At 37.3% G+C, this 17,339-nt stretch overlaps 1 protein-coding gene and 1 long non-coding RNA gene across 6 annotated transcripts in view; one reads left to right on the forward strand and one right to left on the reverse strand.

Moving 5' to 3' along the window:
* The first annotated feature begins 6,088 nt into the window (after positions 1 to 6,088).
* Positions 6,089 to 17,339, forward strand: part of LOC109091154 (centrosomal protein kizuna) — a 38,337-nt gene continuing 27,086 nt past the window's right edge. For 2 of the 5 annotated variants that reach the window (XM_042742924.1, XM_042742926.1), the window contains exons 1-6: positions 6,089 to 6,319; positions 6,948 to 7,010; positions 7,980 to 8,142; positions 9,550 to 9,630; positions 12,459 to 13,014; positions 13,147 to 13,294. In XM_042742924.1, the coding sequence (XP_042598858.1) occupies positions 6,255 to 6,319; positions 6,948 to 7,010; positions 7,980 to 8,142; positions 9,550 to 9,630; positions 12,459 to 13,014; positions 13,147 to 13,294 (1,076 nt within the window). In that variant the 5' untranslated portion in view covers positions 6,089 to 6,254. The remainder of the gene's footprint in view (positions 6,320 to 6,947; positions 7,011 to 7,979; positions 8,143 to 9,549; positions 9,631 to 12,458; positions 13,015 to 13,146; positions 13,295 to 17,339) is intronic. The other 3 variants (XR_006156896.1, XM_042742925.1, XM_042742927.1) reach the window with 3 other exon arrangements.
* On the reverse strand, positions 14,090 to 14,587 carry LOC109086183. The gene is made up of 3 exons (XR_006156897.1): positions 14,503 to 14,587; positions 14,252 to 14,355; positions 14,090 to 14,118 (listed from the first exon to the last, which is right to left on the reverse strand). It is a non-coding gene; the product is annotated as an uncharacterized LOC109086183 (long non-coding RNA).

Below are 17,339 nucleotides of genomic sequence, written 5' to 3' on the forward strand. Positions count from 1 at the left end.
GCTCAGTCATTTTTTAAAATTACTCATTCAGACTCATTTTGCCAGCACGGGTCATGTATTAGCCTACTGGCAATTTAACAAACACTCCACTCACCGTCACCGCTCAAAATGCCAGAGTTTCTGTTTGGTAATGAGTTATGCTCGCTCATGAATCCTCTCTCATTGAAAAAAGAATGACACGACGTAAGTAAGAGATTCATTATGCAGTGTAGACAACTTTATTGATCTTAATGGAACGTTTGGAGTAGGGTTGTGCCGATAGACGATAGTATCATGTATCGACAATAGTCAGAGATATTGACGATAGCAGATGTCTCTGTCGATAGTCAAGACGATATTAGACTCATTCTTGTATTAATGTATTAAATAATAATATTAATAATAATAATAATTATAATAATTATTATTAATATTATTCTTTTTATTTGGCGGCCTATTATAATTTGGCTATGAAATTGCCTCGCTATTTCACTTCAGCACCGCATTTCACACACACGTGCGCAAATAAGGATTAGAACTGGTGAAGGAGTCTCCAAGCACAAACAGACGTAGCCTACATCGTCTGCAGATATAAGGTATTTCATTGCACTTTAACAAGTAATCTAAACGGGCTATATATGTACAATATTTTCAACGAGCCTTCACTAACTGAGTTTAATGCCACAGTTATGTTAGAATGCATCTCATTCGTTTCTGTTAGGGTTGCTTCGGGCTCGTCATGGGGCACACGGTCCGGAGCGCTGTATGACTGATGCATCAGTTCAATTTAACTTTACTCCAACTATATGAACTCACCTGTTTTAAATACTTTATATTTAAAGTGTTCGTTTATGTCCAATATTTAGTGTTAAACTGTTGGTCTTTAAATGAAATCTACTTTTGATTTTCACCGTTGACTGATTTTGCAAAACATTTAGACTGATAACTTCCGTGTGCAGATGCGGCAAATTTGTCACAGGACGTGCGGTAGTTGCGGACAGTTGTGTCCGACTATATATGAACTAGCTGTTTTAAATATAGTATTTTTATATTTAACGTTAGTTTATCAGTATGTTTGAAAGTATATTTTTTCGATTATTGGTGATTCCATAGGCTCACTCTCGCGCACCTGCACGGTTTAATACACCAAACAGTTATGCTATGACAAGTACAGAGAGTCTCTCTCTTGCTCCACCAATGCATGATAATATCGTGTATCGTCGATCTCTCGGGCTGACGATATGACGATTTGAAAAATGACCATATCACCCGACACTAGTTTGGAGATCGCGAACTGAGATGAGTGACAGCTTCTTTCACACTAGCACTTTTGGTGCGCACCCGGGTTCGAATGACATCAGAGTTTGGTTCTTTTGGATGATGTGAACGCTGTCTTCTGAGCTCGGGTGTGCACCCGCGAACTGTACCCGAGTCTGTACCTCAAGGCTATATAAGCTACCTATAATCCGTTGAATAAAAGTATTGTTTTTCATGCTGCTAAGAGGACCGACGGCCAATTACATGCTGCAGAGTTTTGGAAGTGACATCTACATGTAAGTGCGTGATTCACTCTGACGGTGCTTTCACACTAGCACTTTTGGTGCGCACCCGATTGGGTTCGATTGACGTCAGAGTTCGGTTCGTTTGGATGATGTGAACGCTGTCTTCCTCGGGTGCGCACACGCGAACTGTACCCGAGTCCGCTTATAAAGGGTGGTCTGGGGTACGGTTCATGTGAACTCTGGTACGGTTCACTGCTGATGTGAACGCAGTCGTACCAAATCATAGAAATGAACCGCTATTAATGACATATTATTTGATAAAAATGTGTGTTTGTGAGTGTGTTTCACTCAATTTCTTGATGAGCGTGACTGACATGCTGCAAACAGAGAGCTGTATATGTCATTTCTGTTCACCTTCAGCATTCTTTAGATCATTTGCAGTACATTCGTAACACAGACGTACGTGCCATTATGTACCGAAGCTTTGTAAACAAAACAAACAGTTCAAAAACGTAAATATATAAAAGTGCAGAGAGCAATGTTATGCATTTGCCTCCTTCTCCTACGTAAATAAAATAGTATGAACACAGTCCAGCAGGGACAGGGGGAGGGGGAAGCGAGTAGGTGCTGTGCAGGTAAACCTCAATCCTCTGATCACAAGAGATGCACTAGCGACAGACGCTAGTGGCTGCAGTCATTTAGCCTCCTTGTAAGTGCATCCGCCTCCCATGCCGGAGACCCGGGTTCGAGGCCCACTCAGAGCAAGTACGAGGTGCGGTGGCGAGGACCCGGAAGAGAGGGGTTACACTAGCACGGGACAAAAATATGGCATGTCAAAATAGATACGCATCTAAATGCAGGCCAATAAGATTACTAAAAAAAAATTGTATCAACATTTTTTTTTTTTAATTCCATTCCAATTATTTGTAAAAGTAATGCCTTGTAAATCATTTTAAATGTCTCACTGTAGGCCTATATCTATTCATGTCATGGAGCTGCTGATCCATCCCACAGTAAAAATATAAAATGTTAAGTTTTAGTAAGCTTGAAGCTAAAATTTAAGTAAATATTTAATTATATGAAATAAATATGCATACCAATATTAATGTGCATAGTTCTGATCTACTGTCTTAACATAATATACAATCAGTATAACAATATAATTTATTATTAATAATATGACTAGTTTCTATTAATATCGAAGGCTGTATGCTTAATAGGCTATGTAGCTCTGCTTGACACATTTTGTGTCAGGGGTCCCTGCTCCATGTCAGGGATCCTTACCCTGAAAAACATTGAAGACCACTGGTCTATATAGCTAATTTTGCCCTTCATGACATCATCCGTTTAAATTATATTAAGTCTTAAAGTTCTGCATAATTAAGGGCATGGCCACTTGAGTGACAGGTGGATTTCCGCTGCTGAGACTGCTGTCAAGCTAGGTGGGCGTGGCTTCAGCAACTAGCTCCCGCCTTTTTGGCCATTTTCAGTCACCTGGGAGTGAAGCGTGGTGATGTGCTGCCAAGATGGCGACGGCCCGCTCCGCCCACTTTGAGCTTCAAAAACGCTCTTCAGAAAACTACGGGTGACATCACTGATACTACGTCCATGTTTTTATACAGTCTATGGTTGTCACACCCGTAAATAACCGAACTGTGTGTGAACGTAACTGTGTTAAGGACTCAAAATACATGACTGACAACGGTATTCTGCTGCTGTGTGAACGTGGCCTACCAGACTTTGAAGTCGTTCCAACACAACAAACTCATGCAGAAACATGCCCCTTTGTTGCTTTTCATTAACTAATGAAAACAATGTGTGTTCTAAAATCGGCTGAAAATATAAAACATGTTTGATATACTCCGACTACGAGGAGTCAAAAGCTAAAAAATCAGAGTCTGTGACCATCATACACCAGTGTAGGCTCATGGGTTTTAAAATAGGGGAGGCACACTAATTGTATTGGTCTGGGGATCCCTGCTGAATATTATTATTAATATTATTATTATTTGCTTAACCACTTTAAAATGGCTTTTTGGTGGCTTTTAGTTAGAAAATGTAAAGAAAACGACACATACAGCAAGATAATATAACTTCACTTACTTATCACTTGAAACAAACATCCATCCCTTCTTAAAAGTCTGTGTTAAAAGAGAGCTAGCTGCCTGTTGTGCTATTTAATTAAGCCGACTGCTGTAGCCTATATCCACCTTAGGCGTGTTCTCCCTTTATTTTTAATTTGTATATATACTGTTTGAATGACAGCTTGGTAAATCTGTCTGCGATCAAATATTCAATATAGTCACAAGTTCATCTACTCATAAGTACTTGGTACATTGCATTATCAGCGCAGCAGCTGCGGGAGACGTTTAAACTAATATCACGTAATATACATCTCTATGATGATTGGTTGATATACCAGAAGGGAGGCTAGCCTCCCCTACGAGGTTTCTTTTCTCAACACTCCTCAGCGCTGTAAGTGAACACTCGATGCTGATTGGCTAATTTTTTTTTTTACCAACGGAGGCACGAGAGCTCAACCATAGACATAATCAATTCTCATTAATAAGTATTTATTAAGTCTATTGGTTGAACTCTCCCCCTGCCTCCCCTTCTCTATCACCTAGTGGTTGTAATTATATCAGCAGGTTCGGCACATTCTCGATAGAAAAGCGGCACTTTCACGTTATGGTATTACAACTGTAAAATTGCAAACAAAAAAATACACATTCTGAGACATGAACTGAAATGAACTGTGAATTTTATGAACATTAAATCGTCCTAATTTTCACCTCAAAATTTTAGGGAAGCTGTGCCTCCCCCGACGAGCCACCACTGTCATACTCAAATCTGCAGACTGGCTTTGAATTTCGTCAACTAGCTTCAACTTGTCCAGACTGTAAATCGGTGGAAAATCACAGGGGGGCAGGGTTTCATATTTTATTGAAGCATCCCTGGGCTCCGCCATTGGCTAGTGGACCCCCACCTGCTGTTAGCATTCCATTGACTCCCATTCATTTTGGCGTGACTTTGACAGCGAATAACTTTACATCTGAGGTGTTTATAGACTCCATTTGTCCATTCATTATTTCTAAAGAAACACAAAAATGTATAAAAGGCCCCATTACCTTGTATCTTACGTTATGGCCCCGTAGAAGCAGTTTTTGTAAAAATCGGCTAACGATTGCGTCATAACCTGCGACTCTGTGTCGCACAGTAGAGAAATTACCGTATGGACAGGAGGAGAAGCTCGCAGGCAATCTTTTACTGTCTATGAGGCTATCGGGGGGACGTGGAGGCATGAAGTCAAGGGAGAAGCCCATAGAGAGTCCATAAAAGCAACGGTACAAAATAATTCAACAACATCTGCAAGATTTGGTGGGTGATTCAGATTTCTTTTGGCACAGTGTTTAGAAGACTTACAATTGTCAGACAGGTTGCTCACGTGACATTTACGTCATCAAGCTCAGTTTGAGTCTGCGCAGTACGCCCGACCCCCAGGAAGTGCATGCTTCTAATTGACTTCACTTTTCTCCGTTGAATCCAACGGGGTCGCTGTGTCCATTTCTTTTACTGTCTATGGAAAATCAGGGGAAAAAATTGTGGAGAAGTTGTGGAGAATGATTGGAGAAGTTCTGCATCTGCATCCAGTTATGATATTGTGATTCAAAATTATGGTATTGTGAGGTCAAAATAAATAAAAAAATAAAAATGAGGATAATTGGATAGTGAGAGAGAGAGAATAAAGAAGCATGCACTGATAAACTGTACACAATAAGATCATGCATTTCGAAAATAGGGTGAATTTCTATTTTATGCCAAATTGCCATTGATAAAATAACTAAGTTTTTTTTGTTGTTGTTTTTTACAAATTACACACAGTCAGACCTCAAACTTGTTATCAACACTACTAACCAAGGAATGTTAACCACAATTGTTTTTTTTCTCATTCATTCTTATTTACAAATTGACCTCATGACAGCCTCAGCCTGTAACAGACAGGATGAAAGCAAAGTACTTTTGGTCATAAAGTCAATGCATATAAAGCAAATTATCAACTATAATATAACCAATTATAACTGGCAGAAGAAAAAACACTACAGCTAATGTCCGTGGGTTCATCTGTCATTTTTGTTTAGCCAAAAGCAATGACATTTTCTGGTGCATGTAGTCATATATACTATTTCATTCATTATACTTCAATAATACTGAATATGAAGATCATACTGCAGCCCAACTACAATAATCAGGAAAATTTGGAAATGGGGGGTTTCAAATAAAATGTAGGTCTGTATGAACACCTACAACATTTACTGAGTTGCCTTCTGAATGGTCTTTGATTATTTTGAAGCACCCTCACCCAAAAGCATTTTTAATTCATTATAATATAACTTCACGTTACATCCCAATACTTTTTAAAAAGGCACTGGATACATTTGTATCTTCTTGTGTAAGATTTTGTTTCATTTGTATGTTTCGTCTCGTATTAAATATTAATAAATATTCATATTCTTAGGTAAAATGTGGGGGTTGTACTTTTTATGTCGGGTTAATGTGTAGGTTTGAAGTAAAAAAAGCGTCATTTGTACCTTTTCACTCCTGCTCCATCCGCGTTGTTCCTTATGTAGAATCTGTCTATCAGCGCCTGGGAGAAATTTTCGCGCCCTTCAGTCAACTAGCTCGCGCGGTCTCCTGGGTAACGGTGAGTTTGGCAACCACTGTAAACAACGCGCCCTGCCACACCGAGGAGAAGAACGAAAAAAAAAAACAGCTATGGCTTACTGCAACACCGAGTATTTCGACCAGATTGGGAATATTCAAAAGAGCATGCACGAACGGTAAGAGCATGGTGTACAAATGTTTTCTTTTTTTTACGATATTTCGATAGATGCTGTATTGTCTAGAATTAAACATTAGGAAATTTAAGTGGGCCTTGAATGAGGCAGCGCAGTAAATTTCACCTCCCCCCGGAATGTAGCTGTCGAGGTCGGTGAGACGAGAGCGATAACTAGTGGGAGTGCGCTGAACTACTCATTATAGCGTTTAAAATAACAAATAATTTATTAATCATCTTTGTGTGGTAGTGAGCTCAACTAGTATGTCAGATGTTTGCTTAGCTGTCTTTTTGTTCAGTATTAAGCATTTTCAAAAATTAGCATTCGCCTTCATAGATTATTGCTTCTCAGGATGACAGATTTGTATACTGTCTGCATCACTATATCGGGTCGCTTTCTTTTTGTGAGAAATATAAAGTTATACTGTATTATAAAGTTAGTATATTTGGTACCGCTGGTTAATCTGGTTAAACAGTATACATGTATGTATATATGTAATAAATGTAATCTGTTTAAACTATATATGTAATAAGATCTATTTAAGATATGTATTTAATAAGAAATGTTTAAATGCTACACATGAACTCTGAAAGCTGCAGGTGTATTAAGATTCTTTTGTTTCTGTGTTTAGGGAGAGATGGAGACATGAGCTGGAAGGAAAACTGTTTGCCTACTTAAAATCAGAGGAAAGATTGTAAGTATAAAAACATTAGAACCTTACAAAAATATTACTTGTAAATATCTTATCACGAAACAAATACAATTATATAAAATATATAATGATTTATATTATCCTACACCAGCATCCATATAGAATCCATAAAAATAAAACAATTGTAAATAAAACAAAAGGCAGATAGCTCGATGAATATGGATTTCACCTCATGTAGCTAACAACACATGTTTTGATGTGCATTGCTATATAGGACTGTATTCAGGGCAGAAAAGAAATGTCTATCATCTTTCACTGTGCTATTATAATGTGCTTTCAGTTTATTACTTTGAGTAATTATTTGTCATTTTTATCCTTTATCCTATGTATTTTTATTATTATTATTTTAATGAGTCTTTATTGTGGTGACACTACTGCAATTGTTTTACTGTTTCACTGATATAATAGGCATTCTCCGATAAAAATGTTTATTTCAGGACAAATAAGTAGACTACGCACTCATTAATGATTCTGTGATACTTACTCTGTCATCTCTCTCTGTTTAAGTGCTTGAGAACATTTTGTTTTTATGACGGCTCAATTAAATGCATTTATAAAAATAAAGAATTTTGATATGAGGCCGTGACGGTCAAGGGTATGTTAGAGGTTAGTAGACCAGCATTTATCATTCATTTTAAAATTTCAGCCATCATTATCCATTTTCGCCCTTTGCTAGTCACAAAACGCCATCTTAGCTGTGGAGAATCCATTAGTACTACTGTAAAGTGGCTCTTGACAAATATGCAGTGTTTTAGTTTGTCTTGTACTATGCACAGTGACAAGCAATTAGTTATACTAATAAGCCAGCATTAACCTATTTATAGTAATGTTTGACCTATTTGTAACAGGTCTCTGTATTTATTTCCATAAATAATATAGATAAAGTCAGTGCAGCCTTTTCTTAAAAGAGAGAGAGAAGCTGTCCGTTTCATGTCTGTCTCCTGCTCACAGGACTAAGTTGAAGTGTGCCAAGATGCGCTGCTATTACAAGGAGCTGCGTGAGAGAGAGCAGCAAGCAAAGACACGCAACCTTGAGCTTCTTGGGAATGTGGAGAACTTGGCATCAAAAATGAAAGAATTCTCCATTGATTGTAGCAGGCTGCTTCAAAAGAGGGTAACAACCTTGGGCAGCTTCATCTGTCCCAATATTCATCATATGCGCTTCTTAAAACAGTACTCTGTGTGTATCGTCGTTTCACAGTTTTTATCATTGAAGATGTGCGTTTGATTTGGTTTAGAGCAAATACATCAAATCAAACTGTCGCTTTGGCAGCCCTGCCTGTCTTTTGGTTGTTATTTTATTTGTTTGTGTTGTTCTGATTGTAGACGTGAAGTGAAATGTGAAGTCTTGTGTGTTATACTTACCATGATATGCAGTGACCCAAATGACAGCTGCTCGGGAGCAAAAATTTTAGTGTAGTCTGAATATTTGATTTGTATTTCCCAAAACTAAGAGAATCTTTTGAGGCACTGATTTTTTTTTTTTCCAGACATATATTCTGAGCCTCAATTAGACCATTGCTATAATCCTGTAATTGTCTGTCTAATTGTCTTCCAGTGTTTAAACATTCACACTTATTGTTGTTTGGGAACAATCGTAAACACTCCAGCACTCATTTATCACTGCACACAAATGAGAAAAAGAAAACAACAGCTCCGTCAGATTGTCACTTAAAACTGAACAGTGCTCCACAGCTTAATATCAAATTAGACAAATTGTTTAATTACACCACCACAAATTAATCGCCCTGTATTCAGATAGTGAAGTGCCTCTGAATTTGCCTTTTTGTGAAAAGAACTGGTTTTCCTACTTTCTGTGTGTGTGTATGTGTGCATATGTGTTTGTTGTATTTTGTTTTGTTGCTGAAATGGATGCTTTGAATTGCAGTAGGAAAAGATACCTGCTAATTTAGCTGTCAAGTCGAGGAGTATCACTTTGATTTTTATTACAGTAAATTGATCCTTATTACTTAATTGCTCAAATTTACACCATGACCTCAAAACATCGCATTTAATTCTAAAACACTCTTTCCCTTTCCCTCGCTGACGTTTTTTCTTCCCCACCCAGATTTTAACAGTGCTAAGATTTTTCTGCTTGTAGCTGTGTTATCACGTCTAAAAGGGGTGTAAACCGTTTGTTACTCTGGTCCCTTTTGGGAGTGCAGACATTGTCTTACGAGAATGAAGTGGGAGGTTGGAGGTAATCCCAGTGCCCTCATCTCCGCCACTGGTTAACTCGCCAAACTGATTAAGAGCCTTGGCAGGCACTATTAAGGGCACTCACAAAGGAATACACACACACTGATTAGTGCTACGTTTAGGGACATAAAAATTTTTTCTCCTCCGCTGCTTTGTTTGTAATATTTAATGAAAAAAGGAGATTATAGATTTGAGTAAATTGTAATTTCCTGTGTACATGCATGTTTTTTTTTAAGAACTAGGGTTATAAGAAAATATTATTGTTGTTTGCATTGTTAAAAATGATCTATGTTAGTAATGATTTGACTTGAATTCATTTCAGTTGGAGTACAAGAATCATATTACCAGATTGAAGAAAGACGGGAAGAAAATGGGGAGCAGGGGGGAATCAGAAGCGGACGAGGTAAGAGAAAATTATCGTGTCATCTATGGAAATTACAGTTCAGTGGGGAATTTACAAAGCTATCTGTGTGCCTTTGATAAAACTGCAGTGCTGTGATGGGATCCAATGGAAGTGTGTCGTTTTTTCAAAAGAAGAGAGTTGAGAGTTGTAGAGAAAAATACCACAACCATTATTCAGCTCAGCCTCCCTCTTCAGGAGACACTTTTGACAGTTTATATGGGGTATCAGTGTTCAAAGGCCACAATTAATTTCTAATCAAAAGCAAATTGGAAAGTGCTTGAAGTAATTACTGTTTTGCTCAAATGACTTCAAATGGCTGCTTTGGTTTAACAAAGAAGTATCACATTCTTAAAACAAAATGATATTACGCATTTTTAAAAGGCTATTTAAAACGAGAAAGAAAAAAAAGAATGGAAAAGAGTAAAGGAAAGAGTATTGCGGAAGCCTCTGGCTGCTAATGCAATCCAACTGACCGTGTGTCAGTTTTGTCTGCAGTGTTTATTTCATGTCGTGTGTGACAGCTAAAACAATATGCATCCAAACTCTTTCTGTCAGTCCCTCGAATAAAAGTCGCTGTTATGTAGATTGCTCGGTGGCGGTCGTGAGGCTGTTCATTTTTCTCGTCGTATCTGTAGTGCCGCAGGTGTCTAATCCTAGCTGCTTTGCCCGCACTGACGGTGTAGTTCAAGCCCGTGGCTGTAGCTTTCCCTCTCTTCAAGCGACTCGAGCTCTCTCGGATGAAATGTGGAAGACAGCTCATAATGACTTAGAGCATTCCGTCTAGAGCAGTCACTTGTGACTGTGCCGCATCCCCTCTCCCAAATCCCACCCCCTCCCTCCGGCCTGCCGATATTGTAATGAGCAGAGATGGGAGGAATCACTCCATTATGCATAGGCGCCACCACTGGCTGCGTGCATGTCCCCGAGGCTGCAGCATTCATTAAGGGGAGCTTACCAGCCTGAAAGCTGGGAAGCCATGATAACGGGATATGATTTTCATATTTAATATATTCCTTGGAAGAGCAGGCGCGTGCCGCAGATTGATAGAAGAATCAATTGCTACTTTAGCGAAACACTTTCTACTTTGCCCTGCAGCTAGCGATGGAATCACTCAGCCAAGAAATTAACTTTTCCTCTCACTCCATTTCTTTTTTCCTTTCTTTCTTTTTTTTTTTTTTTTTACTTCTACACTGGATCTGCCAGACAGACTGCGTGGTTTACAGTGGATGTTATTAAGCAGCTAACGGGTTGGTATTTAAGACCCTTATCAGAAAAGAAACAGAAGCCATGTTTTTTTTTTTTTTTTTTATGTGGTGAATTTTTTTCTTTTACCCATCCACCATTCTTCCTCCATAGTGCGGTATTTCTGTCATAAAACAGAGTTTAGGAGCATCGGATTGTTAATAAGATTAAAAGTTAAGACACTGATCTCAGTGCACTCAGCTGAATAGACAGTTGGAAGAAAATCTAACCTTGACCAAAAGAAATCCTAGTCAGTCTGTAAAAAGCCACAAAAAATGATACTTTGAAATGTTTTGGATTAAAGCTTATTTGAAAAGAAACCAATGTAACCTGATTGTCAGGGTTGAGTTTTGGGGCCAAGGACTAGTGGAAGTAAAGCAATGAGTGAATGACATATCAGAAATGTAGCTCCCACTTGCTGGCAATAAGGTATCCTTGACCACCCAATTAATTTTAGCACTTTTTAAACCTCTTGACTCAGTGTACTTGACATGCCTTTTTTGTTTTCTGCAGTTTTACTTCCTTTCATTTTCATGAGTATAGACATGTAGTATATCACATTTTTACAGATATATTTGAAAAATATTTAACTTTTTTACATTTGTCAAAATATTAACAAACTCTTCCCATGGATATTCAAAAGGAGATGACCCAAATAGTTGATTCCCCTCAAAATGTTAGCTTACCCCAAAATGAAAATTCTTTCACCTTTGTGTTTTTCCAAACCCGTATGACTTTCTTTTCACTGTTGTAAATAAAAGGAGATGTTGGAATTTTCACAATATACAGTGGAAGCAAATAGGGAATGATGCTAAGGATTAAAAAATGATGAAAAGCACCATGAAAAAAAAGCATGCAGTATTCCAAATTATAACCGGTTGCTATAAACCACCTTTAATATGTTGTGTGAAAAAAGAAAATCATACAGGTTTAGAAACAGTTCTATTTTACACTCATTTATATACTTGTAGTTTTTGTTAATATTTGGATTAAAAAAAATATATACCAATTTTATATATATATATATATATATATATATATATATATATATATATATATATATATATATATATATATATATATATATATATATATATATTTTTTTTTTTTAATCCAAATATTAACAAAAACTACAAAAGTATATATATATATATATATATATATATATATATATATATATATATATATATATATATATATATATATATATATATATATATATATATATTATTGTAGTGAAAGTTTTAGCAATGTATTTCTCCTTCATTTTTATTAGTTTTTTCCCCTAATATTTTCTAAAGTATTAGTTTTCAAATTAGCTTATTTAGTTTTAGTTATTTTCAGTACTTCAACTTAAACTAAACAAAAATAAGTTGGCAACTAGTCAGTTTTTTTTTTTTTTTTTAATATGTATGTATGTATTTCGGTTAATGTTCTATTTAAAGTTTTGGTTGTAGTTTTAGTTTGGGACAACATGAAGGTAAGTAAATGAGAATTTTTTTTTTTTTTTTTTTTTTGCGTGAATTGCCATTAACTCCTGTCATCCACTACTTACATCTTCCATATATATTGTTTGACTTGCACAGCTCCCGAGCAGGTTGCAGCTTCCCAGCACACAGGGATCATCACAGAGTGCTGTCATCTTCACAGGTCACCAAACCTCCAACGGCTCATCAAGAAATGATGGCGTCACAACCACACGTTCACCATCTCAGACAGAGCTGATACCTAATCATCCTTCACTCTCTCCTCTACAAAGTGGCCTTTGTATGCACTCCCATCTTTCAAAAGCCAGTGGCACTGCCATTTCATCTGATGACATTCTAAACTCAGGTGATTTTCTTGAGGGCAGACATTTGAGTGACGTGCATGAAAAGCAGATGGAGTCTGATTGGGACGTCTTTCAGAGTACAGGAGAGCAGCATAGACTAAACTCACCTCACATGATCCTGAAAGAAGCCGAAGTGTCCTTTCGATCTGTGACCGCAAAGGAGCCTGCAGACATTGTGTCATTAGAGAGGTGTCCGACCCGCAGTCCTTCCTCAGATAACACTGATCCAAGAGATTCCTCACAATACATGAACTCTGGAGGTGAGGATGAGGAAGAAGATGACTCTGCACCAAGACATCAAGATCTTTCAGGTTTGAATTTTTCTGCTCAATTAACTGCAATTGTACATTGTGATTAAGCAGATTTATTGATGTGACTTGACTTTTTTTTTTTTCGATTAGCCCATTTTAAGAATTATACTTCTAATCTTCTACATATTTCAGATCACACTAACAGCACGCATCAAGAGTTGAGAGGAAATGTTGTAATTCAAGAACAGCATGTAATATCCTTTCAAACTAAAGGTGGCGCACACAAGCAGGTCAACACACGGGAATCTGGAAGGCCTGACTTTCTCGAATCCCCCAACAGGTACAGTTGCTTGGATTGTAGGACTAATTTCTTCTTTCTGAACACAGCCAGAAACTCTATGAACCTAAAGACTTCTTTACCTAAAGAACCTAAAGAAAAAAGAAAAAAATGTTGGACGGGGTCTTGGTTCTGTACTCCAGTGTTGAGTGGATTTTTGAATTTGGTCGTTGTACTCAAAAAAATAGATGCAAATGTAACCCTGGTTAAATAAGTTTTACAAATATTATTTATTTGTATGTTGCTTGGATATAATATGATTTTTCATACATGTGAAACTCTGCATAAAATACATCTATATAAATATATGTATATTTGATTGGAGTTTAGAAATGAGTAGCAACAAATCAGAGCGCTGGGTTGTTGGCCCCGCCTCCTTGCTTACTGATCGCGTTCCTCAGATCATGTTGGAAGGCAGATGCAGAGTGACGGAGAAATGTTATCTGACGCGAGAGCGTAAAAATAGAAACATATGTTCCTTAAACTGTTAAAAGTTCACAAAAACCAAATAAATCAGAGGGTAACCACACGATATTGGATGATCCAGTGTGATTGTGCCGATCGGGCATTTCAGAGGTTACAATTTGACTCGGTGAGTTTACCAGTTTACCAGTGTTATAATTAGACTTAAAAACGAATGACAACACATTGAATGTGATAGTGGTTTATTTGTTTATTGCATACGAGACAAAATTGTGTTATATTGTGATGTTTTATTGGTTGGATTGTTTATTTGCAGTGTGGTTGTCTCAGGCCGCGTGGTGTATTAAGTGTTCATCACTGACGCCATTTTGAGCGCGCGTGCCTGTAAAAAAAAAAACCCTGGCCTGATCACAGACCAGAATATGCATTCAATATTGCATATCAATAATGCGTTACAATTAATTACATAACACAGAAAGTAAATACAATACATACATGAATACCATCATCATAGTAAATGACATTATATTCAATTACCTGTTCATTCACGTCTTTCTCTTTTTTTTTTTTTACAGGCACGCGCGCTCAAAATGGCGTCAGTGATGAACACTTAATACACCACGCGGCCTGAGACAACCACACTGCAAATAAACAATCCAACCAATAAAACATCACAATATAACACAATTTTGTCTCGTATGCAATAAACAAATAAACCACTATCACATTCAATGTGTTGTCATTCGTTTTTAAGTCTAATTATAACACTGGTAAACTGGTAAACTCACCGAGTCAAATTGTAACCTCTGAAATGCCCGATCGGCACAATCACACTGGATCATCCAATATCGTGTGGTTACCCTCTGATTTATTGGTTTTTGTGAACTTTTAACAGTTTAAGGAACATATGTTTCTATATTTTTACGCTCTCGCGTCAGATAACATCTCTCCGTCACTCTGCATCTGCCTTCCAACGTGATCTGAGCAACGCGATCAGTAAGCAAGGAGGCGGGGCCAACAACCCAGCGCTCTGATTTGTTGTTACTCATTTCTAAACTCCAATCAAATATACATATATTTATATAGATGTATTTTATGCAGAGTTTCACATGTATGAAAAAATCATATTATATCCAAGCAACATACAAATAAATAATATTTGTAAAACTTATTTAACCAGGGTTACACAAACTTGTGGTCGATTATGGAGGCCCAGAGTTTAAGCAGACTGAATGTTTGAGAAGTATACTTCAGCAGAGAGAAATGTGCCATTTTCACTGGAAGATCGAGTTTTATGATGTTTATGAGAACATTATAAGGTCCAAAAGAAAAAAAAAAGAAACAAACATTGATGAATCGTTCACAAAAATTTTTTTTAATATGCATTTACAAAATATAATAGCTGAATTTTCATTTCAGGCCAACTTTAAAGGGGTCATATGACGTTGCTAAAAAGAACATTATTTGGTGTATTTGGTGTAATGAAATGTATTTATGCAGTTTAAGGTTCAAAAAACACATTATTTACCACATACTGTACATTATTGTTTCTCCTCTGTGCCCAGCCTTTCTGAAACGTGTAGTTTTTTACAAAGCTCATCGGTCTGAAAAGTGAGGTGTGCTCTGATTGGCCAGCTATCCAGTGCTTTGTGATTGGCCGAATACCTCAACCATGTGATGGAAATGTTATGCCCCTTACCATACTGTGATGTGTGTCCCAGTCAGAACACCGGCGAGACAAGACAAAAACAATAAAACCCATTACAAATGAGCCATTTGTTTCATCCAGTGGGGACATAATTATGGATTATAATGACTTATACTGTGTTTTTTTGCGTTGCGTTGCATTGCATCGCGTAAATATAAAACCATGTCTGCATTTGTGATCGGAGAAACAACAAACAACAAACGCTACTCTACTGCGTAGGTTTTTTTTTGTAGTGCTAGCTACCCCCAGCTCTGCATATTTTGCACATCTCTCTTTTTTAACACACCTGATTCAGATAATCAGCTTGTTAGAATTGATCTCCGTGCATGGACTGTGTTCCCGTTTACATGGTCCCTACACAGTGTTCATTGCTCCCTACTCCCTGAGGAGGGGAAATCTGTTGAAGTTTACCTCACTTTCACTTTTCACTTTCAAGTAAATTAACAGATTTGCACTGCACAACCTCTTCACACACGGACAAGTGTGACATCATATACCTCTATAAATAAATAAAATTTAAATTCACGTCTCGCACACATCAGTACACTTTGAATGGAACATATATGTTCGCTTCGAACTGGAATTATTGGCAGAATATCCTGTGATGTCCACTTCGCAGGGCACTTACATTCGAATAGAACAAACGTCTGAGCAGTGGGGCGCGAGGACTGGAATCGAGAACCGCTGCTCTACACTGCTCAAAACTCACGTTTGAATCATCAGTGGAAAAAACTTTACATATGTAAACGTACTTAAAGACTGTGAGTCAGAACAGCCGGCATTGTAGTCTTCTCTCCCAGGATCAGGAAACAGTCCTCCATAAAATGTGCTGCACACATCTGAATATTTGGGTTGAATTGTTCTGGAACAGTGTTGTAAATACAACTTAAACACTGATTTCTAGTTGTGTCCTCTTTTGGAAGAACAAAGTAGCTTCTCTTTCACTACAAAACAGCGTCTCCACAACATGGCGCCACCGGCAACAGCGAGAATCAAAGGTTACACTCTCTTTCTTTGCGTGAACATTTAGGTGTCATTATACAAATCTTCCCACACTGTGATGTAGACATGAGGGGGCGTGTTTAAATGAGGCGTTTTAGGAGGGCGTTGACGAGTCTTAACTTTAAAGAATATCTCTTTGGATTTGAGACTTTAGTCTTTGCAACTTCACAGATCTTCTTTATGCACCAAGAGCTTGTAACACTCCAAAGAGAAAGGAAACCTTGAAATCGCATCATATGACTTTAAACTGTACATTAACCCTGAAAAAGAATTTTAATATTTTGTATGTGTATATATATATATATATATATATATATATATATTTATATATATATATATATATATATATTGTAGGAGCCATGTAATGGGAATATCATGTGACCTAATGTTTATGGGAGTGTCATTCATTAAGTGGGGTTAAAAACACCTCTGGGGTGTGTGCGGGAGGAAGGGAAGAATAGGGGTGAGTGCTGGAGCACATATTTTGTTGACCGTACAAGCCTGTACAAACCTGTACAAATAAAACAACAGTTAAGCTTTTAAGGAAACGCGTCACGAAAGTTATTCCTCCACTCAGCTCCTTAGCTGTCTTTGGATTGTTCTTTATGCGCCGCTACATATATTATTGCACTGTGCTTCGTTTGCAAAACAATCTGCAAATCAAATGTGAGCCTGGAGCACAAAAGCAGTCTTAAGTCACTGGGGTATATTTGTCAAAATTATCGATTTTTCTTTTATGCCAAAAATCATTAGGAAATTAAGTAAAGATCATGTTCCATGAAGATATTTTGTAAATTTCCTACTGTAAATATATTCACACTTAATTTTTGATTAGTAATATGCATTGCTAAGAACTTCATTTGGACCCTCAGATTCCAGATTTTCAAATAGTTGTATCTCGGCCAAATATCCTAA

The sequence above is a fragment of the Cyprinus carpio genome, chromosome B17 (assembly GCF_018340385.1).
Source record: "Cyprinus carpio isolate SPL01 chromosome B17, ASM1834038v1, whole genome shotgun sequence".
Taxonomy (NCBI): domain Eukaryota; kingdom Metazoa; phylum Chordata; class Actinopteri; order Cypriniformes; family Cyprinidae; genus Cyprinus; species Cyprinus carpio.